Source organism: Furipterus horrens, unplaced genomic scaffold, assembly GCF_987537825.1.
Source record: "Furipterus horrens unplaced genomic scaffold, mFurHor1.1.pri manual_scaffold_8, whole genome shotgun sequence".
Classification (NCBI taxonomy): Eukaryota; Metazoa; Chordata; class Mammalia; order Chiroptera; family Furipteridae; genus Furipterus; species Furipterus horrens.
The window spans coordinates 83,112,046-83,140,007 of record NW_028327178.1 but is presented as its reverse complement, the minus strand read 5'-3'; the positions used below and the strand labels follow the sequence as shown (position 1 = coordinate 83,140,007).

At 39.9% G+C, this 27,962-nt stretch overlaps 1 protein-coding gene across 1 annotated transcript in view; it reads left to right on the top strand.

Moving 5' to 3' along the window:
• Positions 1–543: 543 nt before the first annotated feature.
• Positions 544–27,962, top strand: part of PLCB1 (phospholipase C beta 1) — a 637,895-nt gene continuing 610,476 nt past the window's right edge. The window contains exons 1-2 of the mRNA XM_090286059.1: positions 544–991; positions 18,364–18,441. Coding sequence (XP_090142185.1) covers positions 893–991; positions 18,364–18,441 — 177 coding nt within the window. The 5' untranslated portion in view covers positions 544–892. The remainder of the gene's footprint in view (positions 992–18,363; positions 18,442–27,962) is intronic.

Below are 27,962 nucleotides of genomic sequence, written 5' to 3'. Positions count from 1 at the left end.
AACCAGCGCGCTGCTAACTCTCAGGCGCAGAGGTTTCCCCCAAGAGCTCTCACTCCAAGCCTCTCAATTGCTCTTTTCTCTAGTAATAAATAATTGTCTTTTCAAAAAGCGAGTTTATGGGCAGAGCTGGAGAGCTCCAGCTAGAAGGGAAAACTGAGGGTTGACTCTCTGATCGTTTCTGAAGGCTCCCCTTCCTACCAAATTTGAATCCAAAGACATAACCAGTCTCCCGCTCAAGTTCTGCAGAAAATCCCAGGCACTGTAGGGCTCCTGGACACCCCCTGGCACCCCTACAACCCGGGCACCCAGCATACTCAGAGGGCGTTCGGGAGGCTCAGGCTTTGGCTGCAGTGGAGCGCAGGAGCCGAAAGGTGCCGCTGCGGCCCTGCTTCCCGGAGCCTGACCCAGTGCGCGAGTTGTGCTGGAAGCCACCGGGGGAAGGAGGGACCGAGCGCGCGCGGGTGGCGGGGAAGGGTGGGGGTAGGAGGAGAGAGAAGGGAGGAGGTAGGGGGGCGAGCGTGTGTCACTCGCTTTCTCCCTCTGTGTATAGAGGATGTGCTGAATGGTGCGCTTGGAGGCAGCAGCGGCAGAGGAGCAGTATCAGGAGGCGGCTGGAAGCCTTGGCTGCCCGGATCGGCTTCTCCTCGCCCTCCTAGGCTCCGCAACCACCGCGGGTGCCCGACCCCACGTCCCGCCCCGGGCATGGCCGGGCGACTGGCTCCCTCGTGCCCAGCTTGCTGAGCCGCGTCGGAGGAGGTGTGGAGGCCGGGACGCCAGAGGAGGCCAGTGGGAGAACAGAGTCGAAAGCCTCCGGAGCAGAGAAAGGAGCCCGTGCCCAGCGCCCCGTCCCTGCCGCGATCTCCCGGGCCGCCCGGAGCCCCGATGAGCCCAGATGGCCGGGGCTCAGCCCGGAGTGCATGCCTTGCAACTCAAGCCCGTGTGTGTGTCCGACAGCCTCAAGAAGGGCACCAAATTCGTCAAGTGGGATGATGTAAGTATTGGGAAACAGGGCTGGGGCGCTGGCGGGGGCACTGGGCAGGGCGGTGGGGCTGGCGGCGTGGGGGTGGGGCGAGGGGCGCGTTATGCAATGGGCACACCGTGAGCCTGCAGGGGCGGCCTCTGGGGCACAGGTTGGCGAATGCTGAAGTGGGGGAGCAAAGACCAGGGGCTTTGCGCGCGCTCCTGGGTTCTCAGCGCTTAGGAGTTGACATCCTTACTGGGTCTGGCAGGCACCTCCTGAGGGTCTTCAATCTTTTGGCCCGGTGGAGCAGGAGTGGCAAGCTTTGCCATGTGACGGGTCCTGAGAGTTTGGAAAGTGGGGAGTGTGAAGTTGCGACTAGCTGGAAAGCGCTGGTGTGAACAAGACGCGCCCCTCTTGGCCCGCGGTCGCACCCCTGTTACCTCCTTGCCCTCCTGCAGGAAGGAACAACAGCGGTCCGCAACTGTTTAGTGACTGCTAACCCTCTTAGCGCTTTCATGGGAGCCCACGCGGCAGAGTACACCGCGGTCCAGCCTACAGGTGGTAGATGATGCCAAACTACAGAGCCTGGCTCCGGAGTAAGGGGCCCTGTGAAGGGCCGGGGAGAACACACCTGAGGAGCCCTAGAGCACAGGAGGGCATGAGGGGTCCAGGAGGGCTCCGCGGGCCTGCAGACAAAAGGGGAGGGCTCGTTTCTGAGAACCGAACTGACCGGAGTCCTCAGCTTGAAATACATCTGTCAAGACATTTCCCCCCAGTTCACCTACATCTGTTGCCAGATGGGGCAGAGCGTAGCCCAGCCTCCGATAACCAGTGTTTCACCTGAGCCCTGGATCCTAGGACTTCAAGTTATTTCTGCCCCACCGCCCCGCCCCGCCATTGCATTCAAACACTTAACTTAATCTTGCTGAAAACACAAGAGTCATATCAATTTTGTGCCCTGGCCGGGGGTGGGGGGTGGGGTGGGGTGGGGCTGTCATTCAAACAGTTTGACAAGAACAAAAATTAAGCTTCCCCAATCTAAGGACATTTAGTTCCAAACGACTAAAACAGCTCTTTTTAAACAGAGGGAATGATAAGAGAATGAGGCATACTTCTTGTTGAAAAAAGATTTTCCACCTAGTAAATTATAGCCTATTATCCTCCAGGATATTTTTCTTTAATATTTTAAAGCCCTTTTCCAGTGTCTGAAAACAATTTAAATATTCCAGGTAGCAAATCCAGTTACTTAGCTGAGTGGGTCTGTGTGTCTGTTTTGTCCAGCTGGAAGTGCATGGAACTTGGAGCAGGAGCCCACAGACAGCTTCCTTGAAAGCTCATGCCAATTACTAAGTGCTGTACACAAGGATGTAAACATGCATCCTTCTACTGTGGGCTTTATATTTTTCTCCTTCTGTTCCAGTCTAATGGCTGAATGTTTTTGTAAATGAAATAGAATCTAAACAATAAATTCAAACACAGATTAAATGCTTTGTTTGTGTCAGGGGAAAATAAAAAAAGAGAACACAGTTCAACAACAAAACAGTCTAGCCCATCTTGAGATCCTCGAATAGAAAGCTAATGTGATGATGGATTTACTCAGAAAGAGAGTGAAGGGCAGACAGATGAGAGAAAGAAACAGCGCAGAATACAAAAAGGGTATTCCAGCATAGGCTTGGGATTTATTCACAGTGATGATTTTAAACTGTGTTTTAAGTAATTCTCCAGAATGTCTTGTTTGCAAGAAAATATCAATAGTCATTTTGGAAATTCAGGTATTCTATGGAAATATATTTTGATGCATTCAGGTGGATGGTTTTTATTATTTTTATTTCTGTCACATATATTTCTTCCTCACTTACCCTTGCTGGGCCCTGGATTAGATCCTGGGTGGTGAGGGAAGTGGACAAAATCCCAGGTAGGTAGAGAAGACAGAGAATTGTCAAGAACACCAATGATACAGACATGCAATCTGAGTGATGTGTGAGAGTAATGGAGAGGCCGCTAGTTAGACACCAACTGCAGGTGAGAAGAACTCCCTCTGAGCAATAGAACCTCTGACCTTTTATAGGGAAGAGTGCAGACTGCATCCAGGAGTCAAGTTATCTGGAATATGGTGAGCCATCCTGCAAGTTTCTTGGCTCTCTTGGCTTGTATGGTGACCTGTGGATTAAGAGGGACCCAAGCTTTCCTAGCTTGCCTATATTGTCCCCAGGTGTCACCCCTCTACTCTTCCCAGTTTATATTCGGCCTTCTAGAATCAAGCAGGTTTAGGTGGTCTGGCTAATTATATTGTATCTTAGTGAGATTGTGTTGAAGACAAAAGAGAAATAAATCTTGAGTCCAAAGGCTTGGGTTAACCTGCTGGTTCTTCTGCCAGTCAGCTGTGTGACTTTAGGTTTATCAGTGAACCTCTGTGAATCTTTGCTGCCTCTCATGCAAGGCTGTGAGGATGTCACATGTACTACCCATTTCACCTAATAGTCCTTGGGGATAGTCAATAGGATAAAGTAACACTTATAACTCCTGAGTGTGTGTCAGAAATGCCTGGAAGGCTTGGTAACAATCAGATTGCTGATTGAAAAGGTCTGAGGTGGGGCCCGAGAAACTGATTTTCTCATTAGGTCTTGAGTGAGGTTGATGCTGCTGGTCTGAGGAACCAGACTTTAAAACTACCGAGAGAAGATTTGTGAAAGAACTTGAAAAGTGTGAGAGGAAGTACAAGCTTGTTGGCCATGTAAGTTTTCACTGGTTTGGGAATTTTCCTTTGTCTCTCTGTTTGCACTTCAAGAATGCCACCCAGGTTCCTCCTAAGAGGTAGGAAGACATCAATGTCATAATCCTGGACAACCCTTCCTCTGGTGCTCAGGCTGGCTTAACCCACATTTATACATTTCTTTTTTTTTTTGTAATTAATTTGTTTGTTTGTTTTTAGAGAGAGGGGAAAGGAGAAAGAGAGGGAGAGAAACATCACTGTGTAGTTGCCTCTCACTTGCGCCCCCAACGGGGGACCTGACAGGCAATCTAATCATGTGCCCTGACTGGGAATTGAACCAGCAACACTTGGCTCACAAGCCGTATACATTTCTTTTTAATTTCTTATATGCAATAAAAAATTATCAGCATTTTCACCTAGTTCTAGTGGGCTTGTAAGAAAGGGAAAGGAAAGAAGGTTTTTGAGAGGCTGTCTGGTGTTTCTGTCTGAGCACGGGAGGCCTTTTGACCCTGTCTTTGGCAAATACCTGCTGCTCTCTGCCCCAGGGCTATCTCCACAGTTGCTTGACTAGAAGAAAAGTAAATGCTGGAAATAACTTTAAAATCCCTCAAATATCTCATCTCACTGAAAAGTTGTGAAACTGTGCTCTCCTGTCTTAAACAGGAAGGCTGGGCCAACTCATGAAACAGATTCTCAATAGCCCATCAGAAAGCATAATGGTACATTCAAAAATGAGGAGTCTGGGGCTATTTAGTATTGTAAAGAGATCATCTCTCGTTTCTTGAGTGGTTAAAGCACTGTGATTGCCAGTCCTGTTTTCCTCACCACCCTATGGAATGGAAGATGTTACCCAGGGGTTGCAGTGCCTCGCTTAGTCTGTTGGCTGCTTTCCAATGGCATGGTGAGACTGTAGTAGTCAAAAACTTTGACATAGGCACTAAACCATCACAATAGACAGCAGGTGGGTAATGGAGCTGGAGCAGGGTTCTGAAAATACCCTACTGAATCAGAGCCAGACATTAACCTTTCTTTTGCCTAATCATGGAGATGTCTGGGGGTCCCCAGGTTCTGTGGGTAAGTTCATATGGAAGTACTTCATTGTCTGAACAGCAAGGCCAAACCTTGTCCTTCAGAACTTGGTCAGCCACTAAAGGACTGAACTACTATAGCTACCAGTGATATCAAAGGATGCCACTTTATTCTTGCTTTATTTTGCATTTGTGTATTATCAGGCGCTGGTGGTGGGAGGTAGGTATAAGGGACTGTAGCCATTATGGGAGAGTTCTGGTGAGATGGACAGTAGAAGGGGTTACTTTCTCCTTCTCTGTGTGGGGAGCTTGACAGAGTGTGAGCCTGGCTCCTGTCATCTCTGGCATTGGGTCTTGCTCTGTATGGAAGGGCAAGTGGGGGGCAAGAGGAAGGACAAAACCGTATAGTAGACCTCCCAATCCCTGATTTGCCCTGCTTAACACCTGAGGACCCTGTCTCTATTCCATAACCTCTGGGGCACAGAAGGCTTCTCATCTGTTTGTTCTTTCTTTTTCTCCACTCTTGCCCTCCAAATTTAGATCCCACTGTGGGTGAGTTACTACATGCATCTCAACCTTGATTTCCTCATCTGTAATGTGGGGATTGTAATATTTCTTGTCGCATGGAACAGCTATTCAGGTTAAGTGAGTGGAGGCATATGCATTGCTTTGTGTATTGCCTGACATTCGGGAAACCCTCAATAAAACATGTTTTTAAAAGTTATTGTCTCCTCAATAGTTAAAGGACCACAAATTTTATCAAAGTGGTCAATATGTGTTAATGACTATTTTATTACATAAGTAGGGCAATCCAGAACTTCCTCCAATTTCCTTTAAGGTGTGCTTTGATTTTCACATTTTATATTTTAAAAAGAAAAAATTCAGTTTTTTATTAAAAAAAAAAATTCAGGTGTTTGAGAGAAAATGAATCCACATTAAAAGCAAGTCAGTTTACAAAGCGTCCACAAGTTTTATTTCTACTTAAATTTTTTTTTAAATAAAATTATATAACCCTCCACAGATACACAGTACCTACTGTGTATGTGTGGGTACAATTCCTGGGAGGAGGAAAAAGTTAAACAAAACTCTTATAATTTAGCAAGAATATATGTATATATAAAAATAGTCATATAAATAATCTTACATCATACAACTTGTCTTGTAAGCATAATCTAACATTCAAAATGTACAATTGCTAAACTGGCCCAGTTGTTTGAGAAGGCTGAGGAAATTCAGTGGTTAGGATTTGCATTTATGCACTGTGGATTTAAAACAAATAACTCCCTTCTCTATCTCCACCACTCTCTCCCCGCTGCACACACACACACAGCTAAAACAGGTAATAATAATAATAATAATAATAAAACCAGCCCCTGGCTGGTTTTGGCTCAGTGGATTGAGCGTCGGCCTGCGAGCTAAGTGTCGCTGGTTCGATCTTCCAGTCAGGGCACATCAGAGAAGGAAAACTCTGATTCCAAAAAACCTCCGCTGCCTTGTGGCATACCTCTTCAGGGGAAAGGCTAAGGGAGTAAACCCCGACAGAAAATCCGGAGCCGGAGTCCCTAAGGCAGTTCGACGTTGTAGTCAACACCGGCAACTCCTGCGGCGCACCTGAAGCCAAGCTGTATTGACTCCGTCTTTCCCTTGGACCCTTCAGCTGTGAAGAGAGGGGGGGTCTGCTGCATGGGCAACAGCAGACCCTCCATATCACCCTGCCCAGGCTCTGTAGCTTCAGCTTCACTGGAGAGGACACTCCAGCGTCATCGCAAGATGTCGATTCAACACGGGAGGAGACAGATACCGTGTCACTCCCGAGTCAGACTGCACAGCCATTTTCGGCGGTGCAGATAGACTCTTAAGAAGCTACACCATTTTCTCTCAAGACGGACGGCTGCCGACGACGACGACGAATAATAAAATAATAATAATAAAATAATAATAATAAAACATGCTAGTATGGTGCACATTTCTGAGCATTCTATACAAAAGCTTAGTTAGAACTTTTGCATTGCATAGAATCTGCAATGACAGTTTCCAAAATGACAAGATGACACTGACAAGATTAACGAGGGAGCAGAGGGAAGGCTAATGAGGTGGGCATTCAGCAGAATTCACTTTGGAAAGGTTATGGGGAACAGGGAAGAAAATGCTCTGGTTAGTAGGTGGGAGATCCGGATGGGGCCCCCATACGTTTCAGACTGGAAGGCTGCCAGCCGGTGCTCTCTAACATAGCACTTGAATATGCCCAAGTATGTCCATTTTTTATTCCCAAAGAGATGTTGTGAATTTCTCATTGACAGTAATGACTGTAACCTAAATGTGAGAATATTATTTTTCCAAGTACAGCTCTTTTTAAGTTTTTGGGCTCAATATTGTAAAACATGCAAGTCTTGTGTCCAGCTGAACCTATTTCCACAAAATGAACCCTCTCAGGGAAGCAGCACCAGATCAAGAAACAGCATTGCCAGCCCCTGGAGCCCCTGAGTGCTCCCTTCCAGTCCCTACGCTTGCCTCCCAACTCCCATGGGGAATGGTTTTCCAGACTTATAATTCCATAGTTGAATTTTGCTTGTTTTTGATCTAATAAAGCTACTTTTGTTTCCATTGAAAACCAAACAAAACAAAGCCTCTTTAGCATAAAGCATTTTTATTATTACTGAATGAACACTCTTGAAGAATGGCAACCAAACTGATTTATCTTCTGTTTAGATGACACTTGATTTGGTCCTTACTTGTCCTCAGGTGAAGCCTGGGAAGTGAGGCGAGTGTAATGAATGTTCTAAAGGAGGAAGGAGTTAAAGCTCAATGTAGTGCCTGGGCTGCTATGGGCACAGCAAAGCAAACGAGCAGAGTGCTCTTTCTGCAATACAGTTTTCTCTCACAGGTTTTCTCTGCTATCTTGCCTGACTGATAGCCTTTCCTAGGGTGCATTAGGATAGTTTGCCCTGGATATTAGCATATCTCAAATACTTCCCTTGAAAGTTGAACCTATCAATAAACAGTTTCAAATCATGTTTACCTACAATGACATTTAAAGGGAACAGGAACATTTTGCTTTTTTATGTTGAACTTAATAACCTGTAGTTAAATACTCCTTCTTTTAAATGATCAGAATTGTTTCATGTTATCATGAACAAGGAGTGCTAGCAGAAAATGGAATGGGATTGATTGTGAATTGTTGCCTAATGCTATGGACCTCTCCTAAATAACAAATCCTTGGTAACTGAAAACATTAGCTTTCTTGTTGCACGAACTAATATTAGGTTCATGCAGCCTTTTCAGATCATGTCATGAGTTCCATCTGCTCAGACAGATTTCACAATGCTCCGTTTCCCCGTCTGTGCCATATCTGATCCCCGAATCAGAGCTATGTGTCCCTATGTATCAGCAGGGAAGAAAACATAGATGAGACGTATTTCTGAGATCAGTTATACACGAGATCCTAAGGAAGCCATCAATTTCTGTAAAAATTAACCAAAATAGCATAAAAAAAACTAGAATCTTTAAAAGTCTTCTGATTCTCCTCTGATATCTTTAAAGTCTGTTATTTGATTTTACATGGATTAACTTCACATGTTAATTCTAATTTTTGGAAATTAAAAATATTGCATTCTGAACAAATGCTCAGGTATATGTATTAATTGATGTCAGCTAAATCTATACATTATCAAAAAACTAAATTATTGTGCTTGGGGAAACAGATGATTACATAAAATAAGGAAAATATTTAGTATTAAAGCAGAATTAAAAAGCATCCTACATGTCTTTCATTATAAGGGCTCTTTTAGTTCACACTATTTGTTCAATGTTTGTTTCTTTTTATTGCATTAAAGTTTTATGAGCAGGTTCTGGGAAGATGGTTTAATTAGCAAAGAAAACACTTTTACCTGAACTAATCATAGTGGATATCTCCTTAATTAAATTAATGAATCAAATTAACCTTGATATCTAGGAGATTAAGAGATTATTTTTCTGTTAAAAAAATCAGATTTTCTTAGGGACTTGTTTATGAATTAAGTAAGGGAAAGTTAATTTGATTCATTTTATACAATAGGCCATATGAGCTCAAAAAGGAGATGGAAGACCACAGAGCAAGTTGGCCAGTGGTCTAGTAGATTTAAAAAGAAAAATGAAGTCGGTTAACCACGATGCTTTCTCAGGTGTGCCGCTTTAGGTATGGTTGAGTCTTATTTAGCATCCATTCCCACATCCTCTCAGTGGACGTTTATGTTGGGTTGGCCAAAAAGTCCATTTAGTTTTGTCCATAAAATAAAAGACACATTTTTCATTTTCACCAATAACTATTGATTTGGATAGTTTGATTATGTCGGCTATCTCCTGCTATTGGCTTCTAGTAGGTAGAGGCCAGGAGTGCTGCTAAACATCTTCCAATGCATAAGACAGCCCCACAGCAAGAAATATTTGCCCAAAATGTCAGTAGTACCAAGAAACTTCACAAACCACTTTTGATATGTTTGATCAGTCACAGCACCTTCTCCATACATGGCATACGTCTTTTTTTTCTTTTTTGCATTGCAGTTGCATTTTTACCTTTCTTGAAATAATAAAGTGTAATATGCCGAAAACATTGCATCTTTTATTTCATCTTCATCATTAAATGGCTGTGCAAAAATTAACCAAGTTTAATAAGATTTTTAAAAAATGCATGCTAACATGATAGCTGTCACCACACAATCTAACAGAATTGTTTTGAATGAAGTTAAAGACAACTAAGCACTAGAGTCATCGTACAGAAAAAACTGAACAAATATTTTGGCCAACCCAATGTAACACAGAGTCTGGAAATCTAAAGCTATATTTACTAGACCTTCTTGAGGAATCTACTATTTTGGCTGCCAGTTGAGTTCTACCAGTACGAGATACACTCCTATGAGATTTAAAAGGCAGCAATGTGAAAGAGGCTGCCTTTCTTCATTCTTTGGGTTATTTCTACAGATAAGTGAGATTTGAAGAAAGAAGTGTTATCTTCTGTGAACTTCCATGGGTAGAAGGAGCCTGGTGATGGTGGCTGGCCCCTGTTCTCAGATTGCCCTTTTTTTGTCTTCAGCTAAGCTGGTGTGTTTTTGACTCCAAGGTGTTCCTTCTTGATTTCTCACCTTGCTAAGTGTGGTGGAGGCAATAGCTCTTTCAGGGTCAGTGCTGAAGCCCACTGCTCCAGTCCTTCCAGAGATTCTGTCAAGTGCTTACTTGTCTGTAATTAAATTTCTTTATGTTCACAAGTTCTAGAGAGGCTTTTGCGTCCTTCCCTGCCTGACATGGTCTCTTATGGTTCTAGGATTTCATGACTTTCAGCCCTAATGTACAGTAACCATCTAGACATACTATGTAATTTTCTCCTGCGATGTTATAGTTGAATAAAATAGAGTTTTGTGATAATGCTGCCTCAAATTCAATTAGAGAGTGATACGTGTAACAGGCACTTATACTTGTAAAGCATTGTAATTTATTTACAGCCAACGCCATGCAGTTATCGAGACCATGTGAGTGGTAAGAAAAGATCAAGTGTGTTATTCCCATTTTCCATGGGAACAAACTGAGGCTAGTGACTCTTGAGTTGCCCAAGGACTCACAACTAGTTAGAGCCAGACTCAAGACATAAATCTAGGTCTTCTGGTTATCTTCTTTCCCTAGGGCAGAGCATAGATGGCACTCAGTCGGTGCTCAGGGATTGTTTGTGGAATGAAGGAAGAAATGAAGGAAGAGTCTGGAGTGTGTTTGGTTCATGGCGGAGAGTACAGTCTTAAGGCAGACCTGCAGGGCAGTCATGCTCCCAAGGGCCCTTCACGACCCATTGCACATGGTGGTGGTTGGAAAGCTCTGCTCTCCATTTTCCCATTCTGTCTGAAATCTCCCACAGTCCAAGGAGCTCCATGACCTTTGTAACTAAGGTTTCTCCACAGGGAGATGTTTGTTGTCAACACAGGGCTGACTGCTGTCACAGCACTGATTTCCTGTAAGGTCTAAATACAGCTTGAGGTTGAGTGTGTACTCAATTGTGATTCAATATTGGTTGAAAATTATAATGCTTAATGTACTTGCATCTGATATCCTGAATGTTACCAGTAGCTTCTGTTTTCCAAAAAAGAGGCTCATACATATACCCAGATGTTGCAATGAAAATTGCCCTGAAAGAAATCCAGAAGTGACAGAACAAATGACTGATGGTTGTGAAAACATTCTCTTTCTCACAGTAATAATTCACAAAAAGAAATATGAGTATATGAGCTTTATTGACAAAATGAGAAAAATATTAAGTAGAAGACATATAGTTTAAAAACAGTATAATACAACTTCTTCCTACGTTATTCCTTCTGTACAGAGGGTGTGGAAGCCGCTGGGACAATATTATTGACTTCCTCCCTTCCCCACTTCTAGTTTGATATACTGGATCATCTACATTCTCCCACCTTCCCTCCTGTCCCTGGGAAAGCAACGCACCTTCCTTATGTTCTGGCTCACAGTGTGTTCACGTAGGGCCCCGTGCTGCCTGGATTTTGCCTTCATTATTATTACCCTTTGAAAGTATCTATGAAAGCTTCCCTGGTATGGCAGCTTTTCTAAGAAGGAATCAGTCTCTTCTTAGTCATAAAAATCCCAGCATATACTCCAACACAATGCCCTCTAATCCTCCTTCCTCCTGTAGTGACTGGCCTGTCCCTCATCACCTTCACTCCACCATCTGCCTTTCCTCACATCCCACCCTCTCGTTCACTGCTCCAAAGCCTTGTTGTGCCTTAACCTTTGCTTTGGAGTTTCTCTTGCTAAGGCTACTGGCAAACTGCTAGGTGCTAACTCCAGCTGGTACTTTTTAGCATCTACCTTGCTTCCTGTCCTGCAGTATTTTTCTATTTACCTATTAAGTATTCATACTTTAAATACATCTGAACACAGGTACATGAATCCCTAGTACAGTGCCTGAAGTAACCTCTGAGGTATTTCAAGGAACACACTTCCAACTTTTCCCTGTATTGTATTTAAAGGGATTTTTACACTTGTCCATAAAAGGCAGATATCTTAATGGTGCTTCTTTTCACTGTGCTGTATCCTCTCTCCTGGGCCTTCTTACCTCCTCTGTTTTCCTTTATTTGAGGAGATTTCAGACTAGACACGTCCCTGAAAGAAAATTCTCATCAATGCTGATGATGCACATAGAAGTTTTGCTTTACTGATCCTAATCTAACACGCTAGCATCCAAGATTACCTTTTGTGTGTGTGTGTCTTTATAGTCAGGGCTACATTGCTGGCACTTGATGGGCATCACATCTGATTTTCAGTGACCCTTAGAATTTTTTCCCCTTATATAGTTGTTTTTCCTCCAACGTATACAATTGCTGTATTTGTCTCTACTGTTTCCCGATGCAAGGTTTGGGTAATTCCTGTGGAACATCGCTTGTTATTTTTCCTTGTTGACTCTGTGATATTGAGTAGTTTAGAAAGCACATCTTGATTCATGTGCTCTCTCTTGTAATAGCATAAGAACATAGAATCCCTTTGGAGTCTGGATTGCTGTCGACCTTGGTCAATAGACTGACGGTGGTACTAAGGAATGTGCTTTGGCCCTGAGCACTGCTCCTTGACATTAGCCTTAAGGTTTAGGGTTATAGCTTTGCTAGGGTTGCCATGACAAAGTACCAAGACTGAGCAACTTCACAGAAAGCTATTTTCTCACAGTTTTTGAGGCTAAAAGTCTGAGGTCAAGGTGTTGGCAGAGTTAGTTCCTCCTGAGGGCCCCGAGGGAAAAATCTGTTCTGGGCTGCTATCCCTGGCTCGCAGGTGGCCGGCACCTTCCCGAGTCATCACATCTCTCCCCTCTGTATGCCTGTGTCCACATTTCCACTTTTTATAAGGATGCCAGTCATATAGTCATAAAGGATTAGGGTCCACCCTTTTGACCTCCTTTTAGCTTAATCACCACTGTAAAGACTGTGTCCAAGTATGGTAACATTTTAAGGTGCTGGTGTTAGGATTTTAACATATGAATTTGCGGGGTCAGGGGGCAGACAGTTCAGCCTGGTGAAGGGTAGTTCAGGGGGTGGCAGCATGGTGGCTCTCTTCAGGTATTTGAAAACTGATGCTTGGAGAAGCAACTAGACTGTTTTGCATTGCTTAGATATTAAAACCAAATGGTAGCTGCATATGTGGAAAACTCAACTTTCTAATTAATTTCCTGACCAAATTTACTTTGTGATGATGTCCCTGTGAATGAGAAACCTATTTCTCCATGAAATGGCTTAAAGCTACACTCCCAATAGAAGTATATAATGTGAGTCACATGGAAATCTAAAATTTTCTAGTAGCCACATTCAAACAAATAAAAAGGAACAGGCGAAACTAATTTTTAACAATATAGTTTACTTAATCCATCATGTTGATTTTAAAAATCAAAATAAAAAATTATCAATGAGCGCCCCAGCCAGTGTGGCTCAGCTGGTTGGTGTTGTCCAGCAAACTGGAAGGTTTCCAATTCAGTTCCCAGTGGGGGGCGCATGTCTGGGTTGAGGGTTTGGTCCCTGGTGAAGCGAGTGCGCAAGGCTTCTGATCAGTCCTTGTTTCTCACTTTCATGCTTCTCTCCCTTTCTGCTCCCTCCCTTCCCCTTTCTAAAATCAAAAATTAAAAAAAAAATATTACCAATGAACAATTTTATACGCTTGTTTTCATTTTCAGTCTTTGAAATTGTACAGCACATCTCGATGGAACTAGCCATGTTTGAAGTGCTCACAGACATGTGTGGCTCAGGGAGCGGGTACCAGACAGTGTGGGTGCAGAGCAGGCGTTCTCCGAGGGGACCAAACCACCTCCACAGAGTGGAAACCATTCTTGAAGGATAAAAAATTTTCTTTCCTTTTTTTTTTTTTTTTTGTATAAAGTACAGACAGACATACAGCATATAAATAGATATTCAGAATATCTGTGAAATTTAAATTTCGTGGAGATGATTATGAAAATAAATGTTTAAAAAGGTTCTTTAGAAGGGCAATAGTGAGAAAGTGTTGAGCAGCGCTGGCATAGGAGTGTGCGCTTGAAGGTTTAATTTCCAAAGCCTTCCTTATTAGCTTAGGTGTGTTACCTTGGGCACGTTATTCAACGTGAGCCTTAGTCTATTTATCTGTAAAATGGGAATAATATTAGTGCCTACATCTTAAATTATTATAACTAATAAAGGAGAAAATCCATTAAATATTTATATTGCATTGATTGGTTCACAACACATGTTCAGCATGTATCAAGGATTTTTGTAAAGAATATTTTGGTATTGGGAGTTTGGATTACTAGTGCTTTTGTCATTTCCTCCCAGTTTCTTGAGAATATATATATATATATATATATATATATATATATATATATATATATATATTCTGTTTCAAAGTGGTTCACTTTATTTTTACATTTCAATTTTTGTGAGATATAATTATCATATAATTATTATTAGGATATGTGGTTGATTCATTACAGCATATTGATGAGAAAACCATCATAATAAAGAGTTATAGGACTTTGTAATGTTAACGTTGATTCCAATGGCTCTTCCTCTTGCTCGAATGTTTCTCTTTCTCTTTTGGATGTTGAGGTCCTTTACTTTGTTCTTTGAGTGTCTTCCCCCCGCCCCCCTTTTGAGGATTCATGTAAGTTGCAAAACAACAAATTGCAAAACCTTTTATATCATTATATTAGTCTCCTTCAAGATGGATGTTTATCGGAAAAAATACCTTATAACTTTAAAATAAGCAAGTGAAAGTTGCATTCTTAGAGGCCATGTATTTACAAGACATGGGTGTGCTTACATTTCGATCTCATTGTTTTCCTGATCCAAAGCCTCGCCCATTGTAGGCCTCAGCCAGTGGATCTCAGTGTGACCCTGCACCAGCACCAGCAGCAGCAGCAGCATCTATGAGAGCTTATTCAGAATGCAGGTTCTCAGTCTCCTTCCCAGACTTGTTATATGAGAAACCCTGGGGAAAGGTGCCCAGCAATCTGTGTTCTCACAAGCCCTCCTGGTAAGATCTGACATGTTAGAAGTTTGAAAACCACCATGTTATGGAATACACATCTCATAGATATTGATGGAAAGATAAAAAATAAAAAATAAACCGTCTGAAAGTTGTTTCCACTTTTCTGGAGTAAAGTGATGTGAAAGTCATAATGCATCTGCAGTTACCTTGGAAATGCAGGGTGACCGTGTATTTCAAACCTCAAACTAGAGCACGTGTTCTCACAATTAAGAATACCTGAGATCTGGATTGAGTGGCCACTTTGGTATGGAGAAAATATAGAAACTTACAGCTATGTGGGAGGTTGGAAAAGAGCAGGTGGAATTGAAAATGGATATTCGTGTATTTCTGGGTCAAATCCTGCCTTGCATGGTAAGAATGCCAAGTCCCAGCTGATCTTGGAATGTTAGAGGTGATTATGGAGGAAGCAGGCAGGGAGCCGAGATAAATGATCATTTAACAGAGGAACTGTGTCATGAAGAGTGTGGTCAGGAAAATATTGAACAGAGGAGCTTTAATTTTGAAGGAGGAGAAGGAATAACCTAGAATAGCAGTATCTGAAACAAGGAGGCAGCCTATGGTGTTCCAAATATAAATTTTGAGCAGTTTTACTCTTTTAACTAAATATTTGATTGTCTGGGATCCTTGCAGTGAATTGTCACCAAGATTTTGATTAGAATCTTGTCAGACACTCATAAGAACTGACCCGAGAATAAGTTACACTCGCAGTTAATTCCAAATTCACCTGGAAGTTGGGATGTGTGCTGTGGACAGCCTGTTGGAAACTTACATTTTGCCCAAATCTAGAAGAGTAGGTGATGAAACAAAAGTGAAAATATTGCCATGACTTATTGGAAATATTGCTTGGAACTCTTTGTGTGTAATGTCATAGGAGAGGCTTAAAGTATTTTAAAGTTATTCTTTCATATAATATCAAGTCTGTTTCTTAATGTCTTTTGGGATTTTAAAAGTAATTTTGAAATCTAAAAATTCCAGATAAAGTTCTGTGCAACGGTGTAATCCTTGTAAAAGATATGTTTCAAACTGCATGTGAGGAGAGAATCTTAAAAACATCCAGGTAAAACAGAATGACATTTCCTCAAAAAATTAAATGTGGAGCTGAGACAGGATAGTAAGAAGCTAGGAGAATTCCTTGGCAAGTGGAATAGGGAGACTGAGACAGATAGCTGAACAAACCAGCTGAGCAACTGATAACCAGATATAGAAGGTCACCTCCCTGGAGATAACATCTAGGCCTCAGCCGTATTTCAGCTCCAGGCCCAGAAAAGCAGCAAAACATGGTGGGTGACACTGGGACCAGCTGCAGTGACTCAGCACCCTGGCCCTGGCACTGGCCAGCGGGTAGAGACCATGACCCTGAAAGGGCACACCTGGAGAACTGATACATATTCTACTGAAACCCTCCTCTAAGAGTCCCACCTGCAAGAAAGAGGTAAAAGCCTCAAGACAAAGGACCCAGCTCCAGTGCTCTCCCTCAGGGGAGCAGCCAGCTCTATTTCCTTTCCCTTCTTCTTCCCCCACTTCTTTCTCCACAGGCACGCATCTCCTAAACTGTCAGGCAGTGGGTAGCGGCAGCTTGTCACAGGATAATCCCCTGAACTTGTCCCCAAAGCCCCCTTTTCTCTAACTTTCAGTGAGCTAAGGCAGCTCTGCCTAGGCTCTCCTGTTGCTTCTTCTGTGCTAAGCCCTTCCTTGCTTTCATGTCTCCAGCTTTAATCGATATATCCGCAGAGCCACCTGAACTCATGTGAAATCTTTCCTACATGAAGTCAAGAACCTGCTACCAGCTGTCCCTAGGCAGACCAGCTCAGGGCCGGGCCCCCTGTCCAGTAACAGAGCTGTCATATGATCCAGGTGTTCCACTTCTGGGTATATATGTTGAAAACAATTGAAAGCAGGGACATAAACTGGTATTTGTTGACCAATGTTCATAGTACCAGTATTCACAGAAGCCCAAAGGTGGACACAACTTCAATGTCCATTGATGAATGAATGGGTAAACAAAATAAGATATATTCATTACAGGAGAATATTATTCAGCCTTAAAAGGGAAGGAAATTCTGACACATGCCACAACAATGAAAAGCCTTGAACACATTATGCTAAGTGACATAAGCTAGGCACAGGAGGACAAATGTTGTATGACTCTACTTATTTCAGGTACCCAAAGTAGTCAAATTCATGGAGACAGAAAGTAGAATGGTGATTGCCAGGGGCTGGAGTGGGAGGAGGGAATGGGGAGTTAGTGTTTAAGGGGTATGGAGTTTCAGTTTGGGAAGATGAAAAAAATTCTGGAGATGGATGGTAGTGATGATTGTAGTTAATTTAATGCTACTAAACTCGATGCTTAAAAATGGTAAATTTTATGTTACATATGTTTGCCACAATCAAAAAGAATGCCATGATAAATTTTCATTTAATCTGTTTTAATAAATTAGTTTTTAAACATAATTAACTATAACAATAATACACATTTTTATGTGCGAAATATTGGTCCAGGTGCTTTACCCAAATTATCCTATTTAATTCTCACTAAAACTTTGAGATAGGTATTATTATTATCTCTCCCTCTCTCTCTTTCTCTCTCTTTTTTTTTTCCAGCTGTGGTTGTGTAGAATGAGGCACCAAGAGGAGACAGGCAGAAATCTGAACCCAGGGGGTTGACTTCTATAGTCTGGCTCTTGTAATAAAATTTACCATATAGACTAAAACCATCAATGTCTGCTCTCTCTAGTAAAAGAATCCCAAATTATCTCTCCATGTTCTAATTTTTATTACAAGTCCTTTTGATTACTTAAAGGATAAGAGATATCATAATTATAATGTGTATGAAAAAGTTGAAATAATCTGGTAATTTATGTCTCTTTTTAAAAAAATGCAATTCCTGCAAAGGCCTAAGTATTTCAGTATAAAAATCTGTATCCAATGATGTGTTTTCTTGTGCAGATGGTATGCCTTTCTGAAAATTGCCAAAAGGAAAGAACACAGATTTTAGAAATGTTTGATATTATAATTACAGTGTATGCAGTTTTGCTTTATAATGTGCATGCTTTAAATTTGTCTGATGTTTTATTTCATCATATGAAATTTAAATTTGTAACAATTTTGTGTCTATCCTCCTGAATATGTAGAAGATGCCCTTATTTACTGTTACCTTGGAAACAGCAAGACCCAAATGCTATGTTTACTCTCTTTAGTACAATTAAAAATAGTTTTATAGAACAAATGTAATTTAAAATAATATTACAAACATGGATTTTAATTAATTTTAATCATATAAAATATATAAAAATATATCGAGTGTTAAAATTATTTGGAAAACTAAATATAGCTTTTTAAAAGAGAACATGCCAATGTTTTTAAAAAACTTGTCTTAATTAATAAGTATATGTATCACTGGACTTTTCCTTTACATGTAATGTCCAAATAATCTATTATTAAAGTACCTCAGTTAAGTAATTAATAATCCTATGACATCAAAGATGCCATGTCTAATTTTTTGGAAATTTTTATTAATAATTGATTACCTTGTAGAAACTCTTAAAGATTATTACCTGTTATGTAACTTCTAGCTAGGGCTTTCTACAGTCATATATATTGATACACATGTTTTTTTCTTACATTTCTAGGACTCCACTATTGTCACTCCAATTATTTTGAGGTCTGACCCTCAGGGATTTTTCTTTTACTGGACAGATCAAAACAAGGTAAAAAGTGATATTTGTCTTCTTACATTTTTCATTTGGTTGCTGATTTGCAAGGTATTTTATCTACATAAGTATATCCATTTCATAGAAGACCCTTTGTAATTTATTTCAAGATTCTACTTAAAAAGTATATCTAATATTGAAATGTCAGGATTTTCCAAGGATTCTAGTCTGAAATAGATCTGCTAAATCATAAAACTATTGGTATTTTCAGAAGAACTTGGGAATGTGAATTATATTTGTTATAAAAGAAAATTAGCCAGTATTACTAATTTAAGTCCCTCTTCCAACTCTCCCCATAAAGAATGAAGAAAATGATCAGAAAACACTTTTGATTTTAATGTCTATAACTGGCTTTTTCTTTCTCTTCATTCTCCCCTTTGCTGCTTATTAAGGGTTCTCCTAGCCTCAGCCAGAATTTGGCCTTCATCATTTGTTCACACTAGAAAATCAAGAATAAGATTCCTTTAGCCTGTATTTCAATTTTTCAGAAGCTTCTTCCCACGTTAGCTTTCTGTTCACCATATCATAAATTTAGGATTTCATTTATTATGAAACCAATTGAGATAATTCCATACTGAATTATTAAAAAGTGGCATGTCTGGAGATCATAAGATTTACATGGCCTTTAATGGGCAGTTAGACCAGAATATTCATAGAAAGTGGTTATTATTTCAACAGACAATGCTATTGTTCTGTACTTAAACCTACAAGGCCACAGAACACAGAATGTTTTGGCTCTGTAAATTCTGATATTTGGAGATAGGATAGGCTTTATTAAGAGAGCTAAATATAAATATACACTGAACACAATAAAATACCTGGCACCAAATTGTGAGGTGCTATTAACCTTTTCACACCCCCACGTTAGGTCCTTATACCCCAGAGTTACTGGAATTTGTCAATCTCACCTTCTGCTTTCTGGGCAGCCTGTATTTCACCTGTGAGCAGTGGCATGGAACTGGCCCTGTGCAATGGTGTGTCTGAGGTCAGGGTTGAGTCTGGGTGAAGCTCTTAGAGTGCTGGAAAGGAACATCTGGTCCCCAGGGCCAGTCTTGAACGGGCCTTTTGACACGTCATCAAAAGGCAAATTTTAACCTTGTGGCCCTGAAGTTTCCTTCTGTAAATGGGTTCCCTGGAATCGTCTCTGGTCACAGATGTTGGGGCTAAAACGTAGACCCCAAGCTAATCTCAAAAAATGTATTTGAGTAAGACTTCATATTCAATGTTCATGTTTATTACTGGGTGTGTTAATCACTTTGGCTTTAACATTCTGTTTGGTTTCCTGCTGTTATGTATAAAACAATGGCATGAAAGAGGTTTTGTTTTTTTTTTTCCTCCAAAAGGCTATTTTTAGAACTGTTGAAGCTGTATTCATGAAAGATATATTTATAATATCCAGAGTGTTTTAAAAGTTTGAGTATTTGTACAAGAGGCTAAACTGTCAGTTTGATTTTTTTAACTGGTAAATCAAGCTTCTTTAAAAGCAACAGAAGGTATTTGGTTTTTTAAAATAATTCATGGCCACTCAGTTAAGCTCCCCTCTAGGACCAATCATAAATATTTATTTTCTTAAGAAAGAGGAAGGTTTTAGGGCCAAAATCTCTTTGATGCTTCTCTATTGTTCTGTGAAACCAGTATTTTGACTCATGCTTATTTTCATAGTTAGGGAAATTTCTTTCAGTCTTTTTATACTAACCAATTTTTTCTTGGTTGTAATGTTGTTTATAACCAATTAAAACTAATAGTGCAGCACCAATTTCTTTTATCTCCTTATTACTTTTCTTTTCATGGATATTAATCTTACAGTTCTAGTCAAGAGCTGGTAAATTTTATTTTTTTCGCTTCTTAAATACCTTAGCCATTCCTCAGTCACATATTAGAGGTTGGAGGTTTATTTTTTAGTCAGTGATCATATATCAGTAACCAAAAGAAGAGAGGATTTAAGGAAGAAAAATTAAACTTTCTGTGCTTCCAAGGTTGTCATTTTCTTCTGGCATTAAGCCCAGTGCTGGAACCAGAAGTAGTGATGCATCCCCTCCTTGGAGATGGACTCCTCTAAGTGGTGTATTTGAGTAAATTTGTGCTAGAAGAAATAACCGCGCTCACGCATGAGGGTGGCGTGCCAAGCTTTTAGTCCGTGTTTGTGCATACGATCATTTGAAGGTACTGGCTCAGTGGTGCAATCATAATGTTGCTTAGAGACCCACTTTCTTTAAAATATTTTTTGCTGACAATTGCTCTTAGTATTGTGAATCTAGCATATGTATTATAGTGATATATCAGAGAAAAAAATAGGATACTTTCAAGTTCATCTCTTCATTGGTTTGGAATCTTGTGCTTAGTGTAATATGCCTCTCTTCTCCCTTCCGGCTTCTTCCTAACGCATTTCTTTTTTGTCCATGAAGCCTGTGCTGTAACGCTTTGATTACTAAACACCAGGGCCCTAGTCTGCTCGGAGGCAAAGCTGAGTGGCTTTAAGAAGCTCTTGGTAAAGAATATTGTTACAAGATCTTTCTTTTTATAGCACCGAAGGAAAATCCTAACATCTTACACTGAGTCTTATCCACATCCTCTCTCCGGTGGTGGCTACATTCTGCCACTGGAGCAGAGCCACCCATAAGCCTCTGATTTCACCCTCAGGGGCAACAGTGACATGCCCCTTTCCCTAACCCCGCGGCGAAGATGACAGGAAGCTCAGATGATAGATTTAGGAATCAAAAACCAGAGGTAGCAATTAGTTTTTAGGTAGCTTTGGTGAAGCATTGAGAGCATGTTTGGGATTGAAGGAATATGCTCATCTAAAATGATACGGATTTATACTTTGTACCCACAATGCACTTGTTTTCATTATTCTTTCCTCTTATTGTTGGCTCTGTATATCTTATTGATGCTAATTAGCCAGAACGAGTTCCCAAATGTGACTATTTCAAGCCCGATGTTTTCTCTTGTGGCAGTATGTATTCTGTGATGAGGATCAGTTTATTTGTATTCGTGGGTGAGAAGGGGCTCCTGAGTATTAAAGAGGTTACCCCAGTAGACTATGCCTTTTCTCTGGAGCTATGCTGTGTTGGGACCAGGAACCAACACAGCATGGCTTAGCCATGAAAACCATGTGAACTGCAAGAAGACTCTGCCTCACAGTTTTGGAAGAAAAGCTAAAGAAGAAAAAAGGGGTCAATGTTATAGAGAGCTATAAAACAAAGTAGACCTTTGCTTTGCAACTTGATGCTCTTCTTCTGTGCCAAGGTTGGTGTAAAAATAAAACTAGTCACTACAAGTTCTGATCCAGGAAGTTCAATATAGTTCAGTAAACTCTTCCTTGTATCCCTAAAACAGGAGTGGGGGTGGGGGGGTGGGGGACACAGTACACATATTTAAATGAAAAAGAAATAGGAAGAAAAATACACATTTTAAATGAAGGACTCCAACTACATTCAGATTTGCAGATAGTATCCAAACACATTCTTTGTGTAAGAGAGTAAAGCAGTGTAAATGCCCTTTACCCCTTTCCACCATTGACCCCAGTCCTAGTCCTCCCTCCCGAGTTAATACTAGTCACAGCTTCTTGCTATCTTTCCAGGTGACTTTTAAATATAGCTGTACATGCATTAACTGGAAATAGTTCATTTTGTTTTGTTTATATCCATTTGTATCCTAAATGACATCATATTATTTTTACTCTTCCACAAACTTGCTTTTCACTTTACAGATGTCCTAGAAAACTATTCATGTAAGTACATATGTATCTACCTCATTCTTTTAAATGGCTCCATCATATCCTATGGAATGGATTACTAAACTTTAATTAACATAAGCATTTCTCATTGGTGGACTGTTGGTGTTTGTGTGTTTCTCATTTTGAACTACAGATAACAATACTGTAAGAATACCCAGCCTTGCGTATCCCTCTCTAGGTATATGGGTCAGGGTTTCCCTGAGGTAAATTCTCAGAAGTACAGTTGCTGATTGAAGGCTATACATATCCTAAGTTTTATTTAATAGTTGTGTCATATTATAATCCTACCAGTCTTGTGTGAGAGGAGCTGACATTTTAATTTTTGTCAGTCTGTTGCAACCATTGTTCCTCTTCTAATTTACTGTTGCCTGATTTGCTAGTAAGCTGTGTATATTTTCACACATGAATTACCTGCTATATCCCTTGCCTTGTGTTGAGAGTTCTCTATGTATTCTAGATGTTGTTCCTTTAGCTGTTACAAATGTTGCAAATACTTTCTTCCTGTCTGTGGCTTGTCTTTGAATTTCTTAACTTTCAACTCAGGTATGACAAAAGATGACTTGACATTTTCAACTTTGATATAGTCCCATTTCAACCTTTTTTCCTTTTTGTTTTATTTAGGCCTCTTTTATTCATCATCCTCATTGACATCGTTATTATTAATTTAGGTTTTTAATCCATGTATAATAAACTTAGTCAAAATACCACAGACTGGGTAGCTTATAAACAACAGATGTTTATTTCTCACAGTTTTAGAGACTTGAAGTCCAAGATCAGGGTGCCAGTAGGGTTGAGCTAGGGCCTTCTTCTGGGTTGTGGATCTGTCATGGCATCTTCAAATGGTGGAAGAGCTAGGAATCTCTCAGGAGACTCTTATAAGGACACTAATCCCATCTGTAAGGACTCCCCTGGGGACCTAATCACCTCTCAAAAGCCCCACCTCCTAATATCATCCTTGGGTATTAGCTTTTCAACATATGAATGGGGTAGGGGGACAAATACTCAGACTATATCTATCACATACTGTATTTTGAGGACTGGTGTGAGGTGTGGCTCTAAATTTGATTTCTTTACATAAATGGGTAGCCCTGTGTGTTGGTTGGTGGCTTCCTTTTTTCTGGTTGGTTCCAGCTGTGACGGCACCCTCTCTTTGGCTTCCTTCTAGCTTAGATGTGGAGGATCTGGGAGGTAGGAGCTGAGATGGCAGGTTGACCTCAGTTATGTTCCCAGTTTGCTCCTAATACTGATGCCTACACCACCTGGTTTGATAGCTCATGGATTCTCTCCCGTATTTTAATCCCAGTGAGCATTAATGTCATTTCCTACTTCATTTTTATTTCATTTATCTTATGCCTTTCATACTTTTTGATTCAACAAGTGCAATACTTTTTGTTTACCCATGATTATAGATTATAGACCTAAATTTATACCTGCATATTCAGTCATTTCTAGGATATCAGGACAGGAGTGATGGGCTCTACCATCTGCTCCATCTGCCCTCTTGTTCTGGCCTGTGATTTTCCATGAAATGCCTCTGGGATCTTTGTACAGAGTGATGATTAAGTGTCTATGAATAGCAACTATAGGCTGCCGTCTCTCATGGTAAACTTAAATGTTTTTACAGAGTTCAAAAGCAAAGTTTAAAAATTAAATATTTACATAAGCCATAGTGACATATTTCAGCATAAGTGTCCAGAGCTCAATAATATTTTGAATGATGCAAAATAAACTTATACAAGAAAATCTAGGTATATCTTTATTAACAATTTGACTTCCATAGAGAACCACCCGGTACCACCCATTTCATTAATCATTGTTTAGCAATGGTGCTTCCTCTTTTGGGTACTCTTGCCTAGTATATCCCAGAAACATCAATATTGACCTTGTGTATGATGAATAGGGTGGGGCACTGAACAATCAAAGGGGTGCAATGATGGGTTATAAATTAAGAAGATGAACGCTAATCATTTTTATTTGGTAGCTTCCCTCAAAGCCTATAACAATAACTGAAGTTAGCTTTGTAAAAAGCAAACTGCATGTGAGGACTGAGATTGTCGCTTGGTCTGAAACATACACCCATCATTGCCAACTAACCAGCAGTATCTATGGCCTAAGTCTTTTCCTTTCCCTACCCTGAATTTTTGAAAAAATTATTAGCTAGAGCAGAGGCAGCATGAAATCCATACTGAAGTCCTAAGTACTCCAGAGGCCATAAGTTGAAACCTAGTGGCCAGCATTCATTCTGTTGCTTTTTCTGGCCACTAGAGCTCATTTTGCCACCCATACTGCTGCTGGGAAGTTCTCGGGAATAAACACCCCACCTGACCAGAGGAGTTTCATGGTAAATATCACAGCTCCCTCACCTTGGGTGGGAAAACTCAAAAGTACACGGTTTATTGTCTTTTCCCAGCTCTCTCCAGTGGGATTAAGCCCATTTATGCCCAGTGGTAACTGGCTTGAAAACATACACTTTATGAGTTTCCTTCCCTTCCTGTTTTGATTCCCCATTCCTGATGTATCCTGGAACCATCTTTAAAATAAATGAATTTTACTAGGATCCATGTCTAAGAACTGCTTAATATAGGTACTTAATGCTTGACAACTTAATATAGACACCCTCTAATTGAGAGTATTAGAAGGATTCCTTAGTAAGAGGCACTGGAACCTATTAGGTGAATACTTTGTTTTAAGCCAGTGTGGTTTTCTTAAAATTAATTAGGGAATTAGGAAGGTGGTTAAGAAAACCAGGTTTGAAATCAGATGTGGATTTGAATTCTGGCTCTACTTTATATTAAATGAGTCACCTCTGGAGAATCTCTTCTACAATCCAAGCTTTGCTTTTGCCATCTGTAAGGTGAGGTATTACCTTTTAGAGATGTTGGTAAATGTGGCACAATGCCTGGCAATTTGTAAAACTCTCAGTTCTTCGTGGTGGCTTTAAAAAATTAGTATCTTAATTTTACTTTTTAAATTTTATTTTTATTGAGGTATAATTGACAAATAAAACTGTAAGATATTTAAAGTGTACACTGTAATGATTTAATACACATAGACATTGTGAAAGGAATCCCCTGTGTAGTTAACACATCAATCACCTCACATACTTATTTTAGTGTGAGAATATTTAAGTTCTATTCTCTTAGCAAATTTCAATTATACAATACAGTGCTATCAATTATAGATATAATCTTATACACTGGGTTCTCAAACCTTATTCATCTTATAACTCAAAGTTTGTCCCCAAAACTTCCCACTCCCTGTTTTTTGCAACCACTTTTCTACTTTCCTGCTTTCTGTTTCCATAAGTAGATTTATTTTTTCTCTCTCTGGCTTATTTCACTTAGCATAATGCCCTCAAGGTCCATTATGGTGGCTTTTATTATTGGTATATAATAAACAATTAGTCTCTGACTAAACAATTAGTCCCTAATTATTAGGGACCACAAATGTGCTGTTTTGAAAGCCAACTGACCATCTGTTTACATATAGTTTTAAATCTTTTTTTTTTTTTTTCTTCTTAAAGTAATAGTGACTTGTTTCCTGTTTAGCCTGTGCTGTGATCTTTTGATCTAAAGCATTGAAGCTTAGGTCTGCTTAGGGAAATATGATGTTGATGTATTTCATTATGTTTGGGGAACAGCTATGGGAGGCAAAAGGAAGGATTTATTATAAGACTTTTCTTTTCAGGATAACTCTACTTCATCATAGGTGAAAGGTTTTTGAGAACTTGAAGAATCTTATGGAATAAGCTGTAAGATGATTTAAAGGTGTTGGATAGTAGGAAATGATATTCACAAGAAGAATTTAACTCTGTGATGGGTGTCTGTTTATTTTTTTCTAAAATAATCACTTTAGAATTATCACAGCTATATTGGCATCAGGCAGTGCCTTCTCCTTCACATGTACCAGATCCTTAGAGATTAAACTTTTTGGGGGGTAGTGGGGTATTTTTTTTCTTTTCTTTTCTTTTTTTTTATTGTTTTGTTACAGTTGTCCCAGTTTCTCCCCCATTGCTCTCCACTGTCCTGCCTTTCCCCAACTCCCACAGTCAATCCTTTTGTGGCATAATTTAGATAGTCAGTAGTCTGTCAAATTGCTGAGGAACAAGACTCTCATCATCAAATCCATTTCCAAATTAAGCTCCATTTATTCTTAACCTGACCTTCTTTACACTGGCATAAGCCCCGAAGTTTCTGCCTCAATGAACTTCAGCTCATATAGGACAACCAAACGTTATGTTATGACTGCTTAGGCTATAGCTGTGTGCATGCAGCATAGCAAGGACTATTATTAAAATGACATCTTTTACAAGTCCTTTTTAGAGGTTGGGATTCATGGATTTTTAGTAGAATTTTTAATCAAGTGTGACCTTTTGAAATGTATTGTGATATTAGGCTGGTTATAATGAAATGGCATCATTGCAGTTTCTTTGGAAATCATGTTTAGGGTATAAGGCATTAATATGGTTTTCACGTCATCATCACAGCACTTTACTGTGTGAAGAACCACAGCAAAGCCCATTGGAATACACTGTAAGTAGACTTGAGAAATGTATAATGCCCTGGATTTAATTCAAAATCGGTTACTACTAATACAGGGCAGGCAAAAGTAGATTTACAGTTGTGAATATGTGAAACAGAGTTAATAAAGCTATTATAATAATCATAACCTGCATGTCCTTTTCCATAGGAATAACTGTAAATCCACTTTTGCCCACCCCTGTATATTTTAATTACAAAATTATGCCTCATTTTTTGAGTTGTTTTTATTTAGCTGTTCCTAGTCTAATATGAGAAATTACACTGAGTGCTTTGCATGATCTGAAGCTATTATAATAGGATATTTTTACCTTTAGATACCAAAATTAGTTTGAGACACTGGATTGGAGGAATGTGTGCAGGAAATACATTTTGCATATTGTTCATAATTTGATTTCCTGTTATGTGGAAAACCTATTTGCTTTGTTGTGAAAAGAATACCCAGATACTTGGTATTGACATAATGTCGTGCTCCTTTGTTTGAATTACAGATGTTGTAGAGCGAGCATTTTTGTTTTTCTCTAGTTCATTTTCTTGCCAATCCAAGATTGTTTGACCCCACTGATGGGGTCCTTGTCAAGCTCTTTCTATATTTAATCAGCAAGGCAGCCTCTTTTTTCCTTCTGGTTAGTACAAACTGCCAGTTGTAAAAACAGTCACAGGGATGTAAAGCACAGCATAGGGAACATAGTCAATGTTATTGTAATAACTGTGTGGTGTCAGATGGTGATTGCTTCATATAAATGTCTAATTACTAGGTGGTATACCCGAAACTAATATAATACTATATATCAACTGTAATTAAAATAATAAAAATATTTAAAACAAAAACAAAGAACAGAAATAGAATAAAGCTTCTATAAACAAAAAACTAGATGGACAGTTGAGTCATTTAAGCATTTACCACAACAAATATAAGCAAAAATAAAAATATAATTATTACGTTTTCATATTTTATTAGTGTTTATTTTGTTTAAATTTAAAAAGGCAAAAATACAAATTTTGAACATGCTCTAATTCAATTTATTTGCACAGACCTTTCAATTACTGTTTGTATTATCATTGTTATCAACATCAGCAGTAACAGCAAAACACATATGGTGTTTTCTGCATATCAGGTACTATTCTAATACATATGTATACACACACACATGCACACACCCACTTAATCATTTCCACAGGCCTATGAGGACAGGGCTATCATTATCCCCATGACAGGTGAGCCCATTGACATGCACATAGAG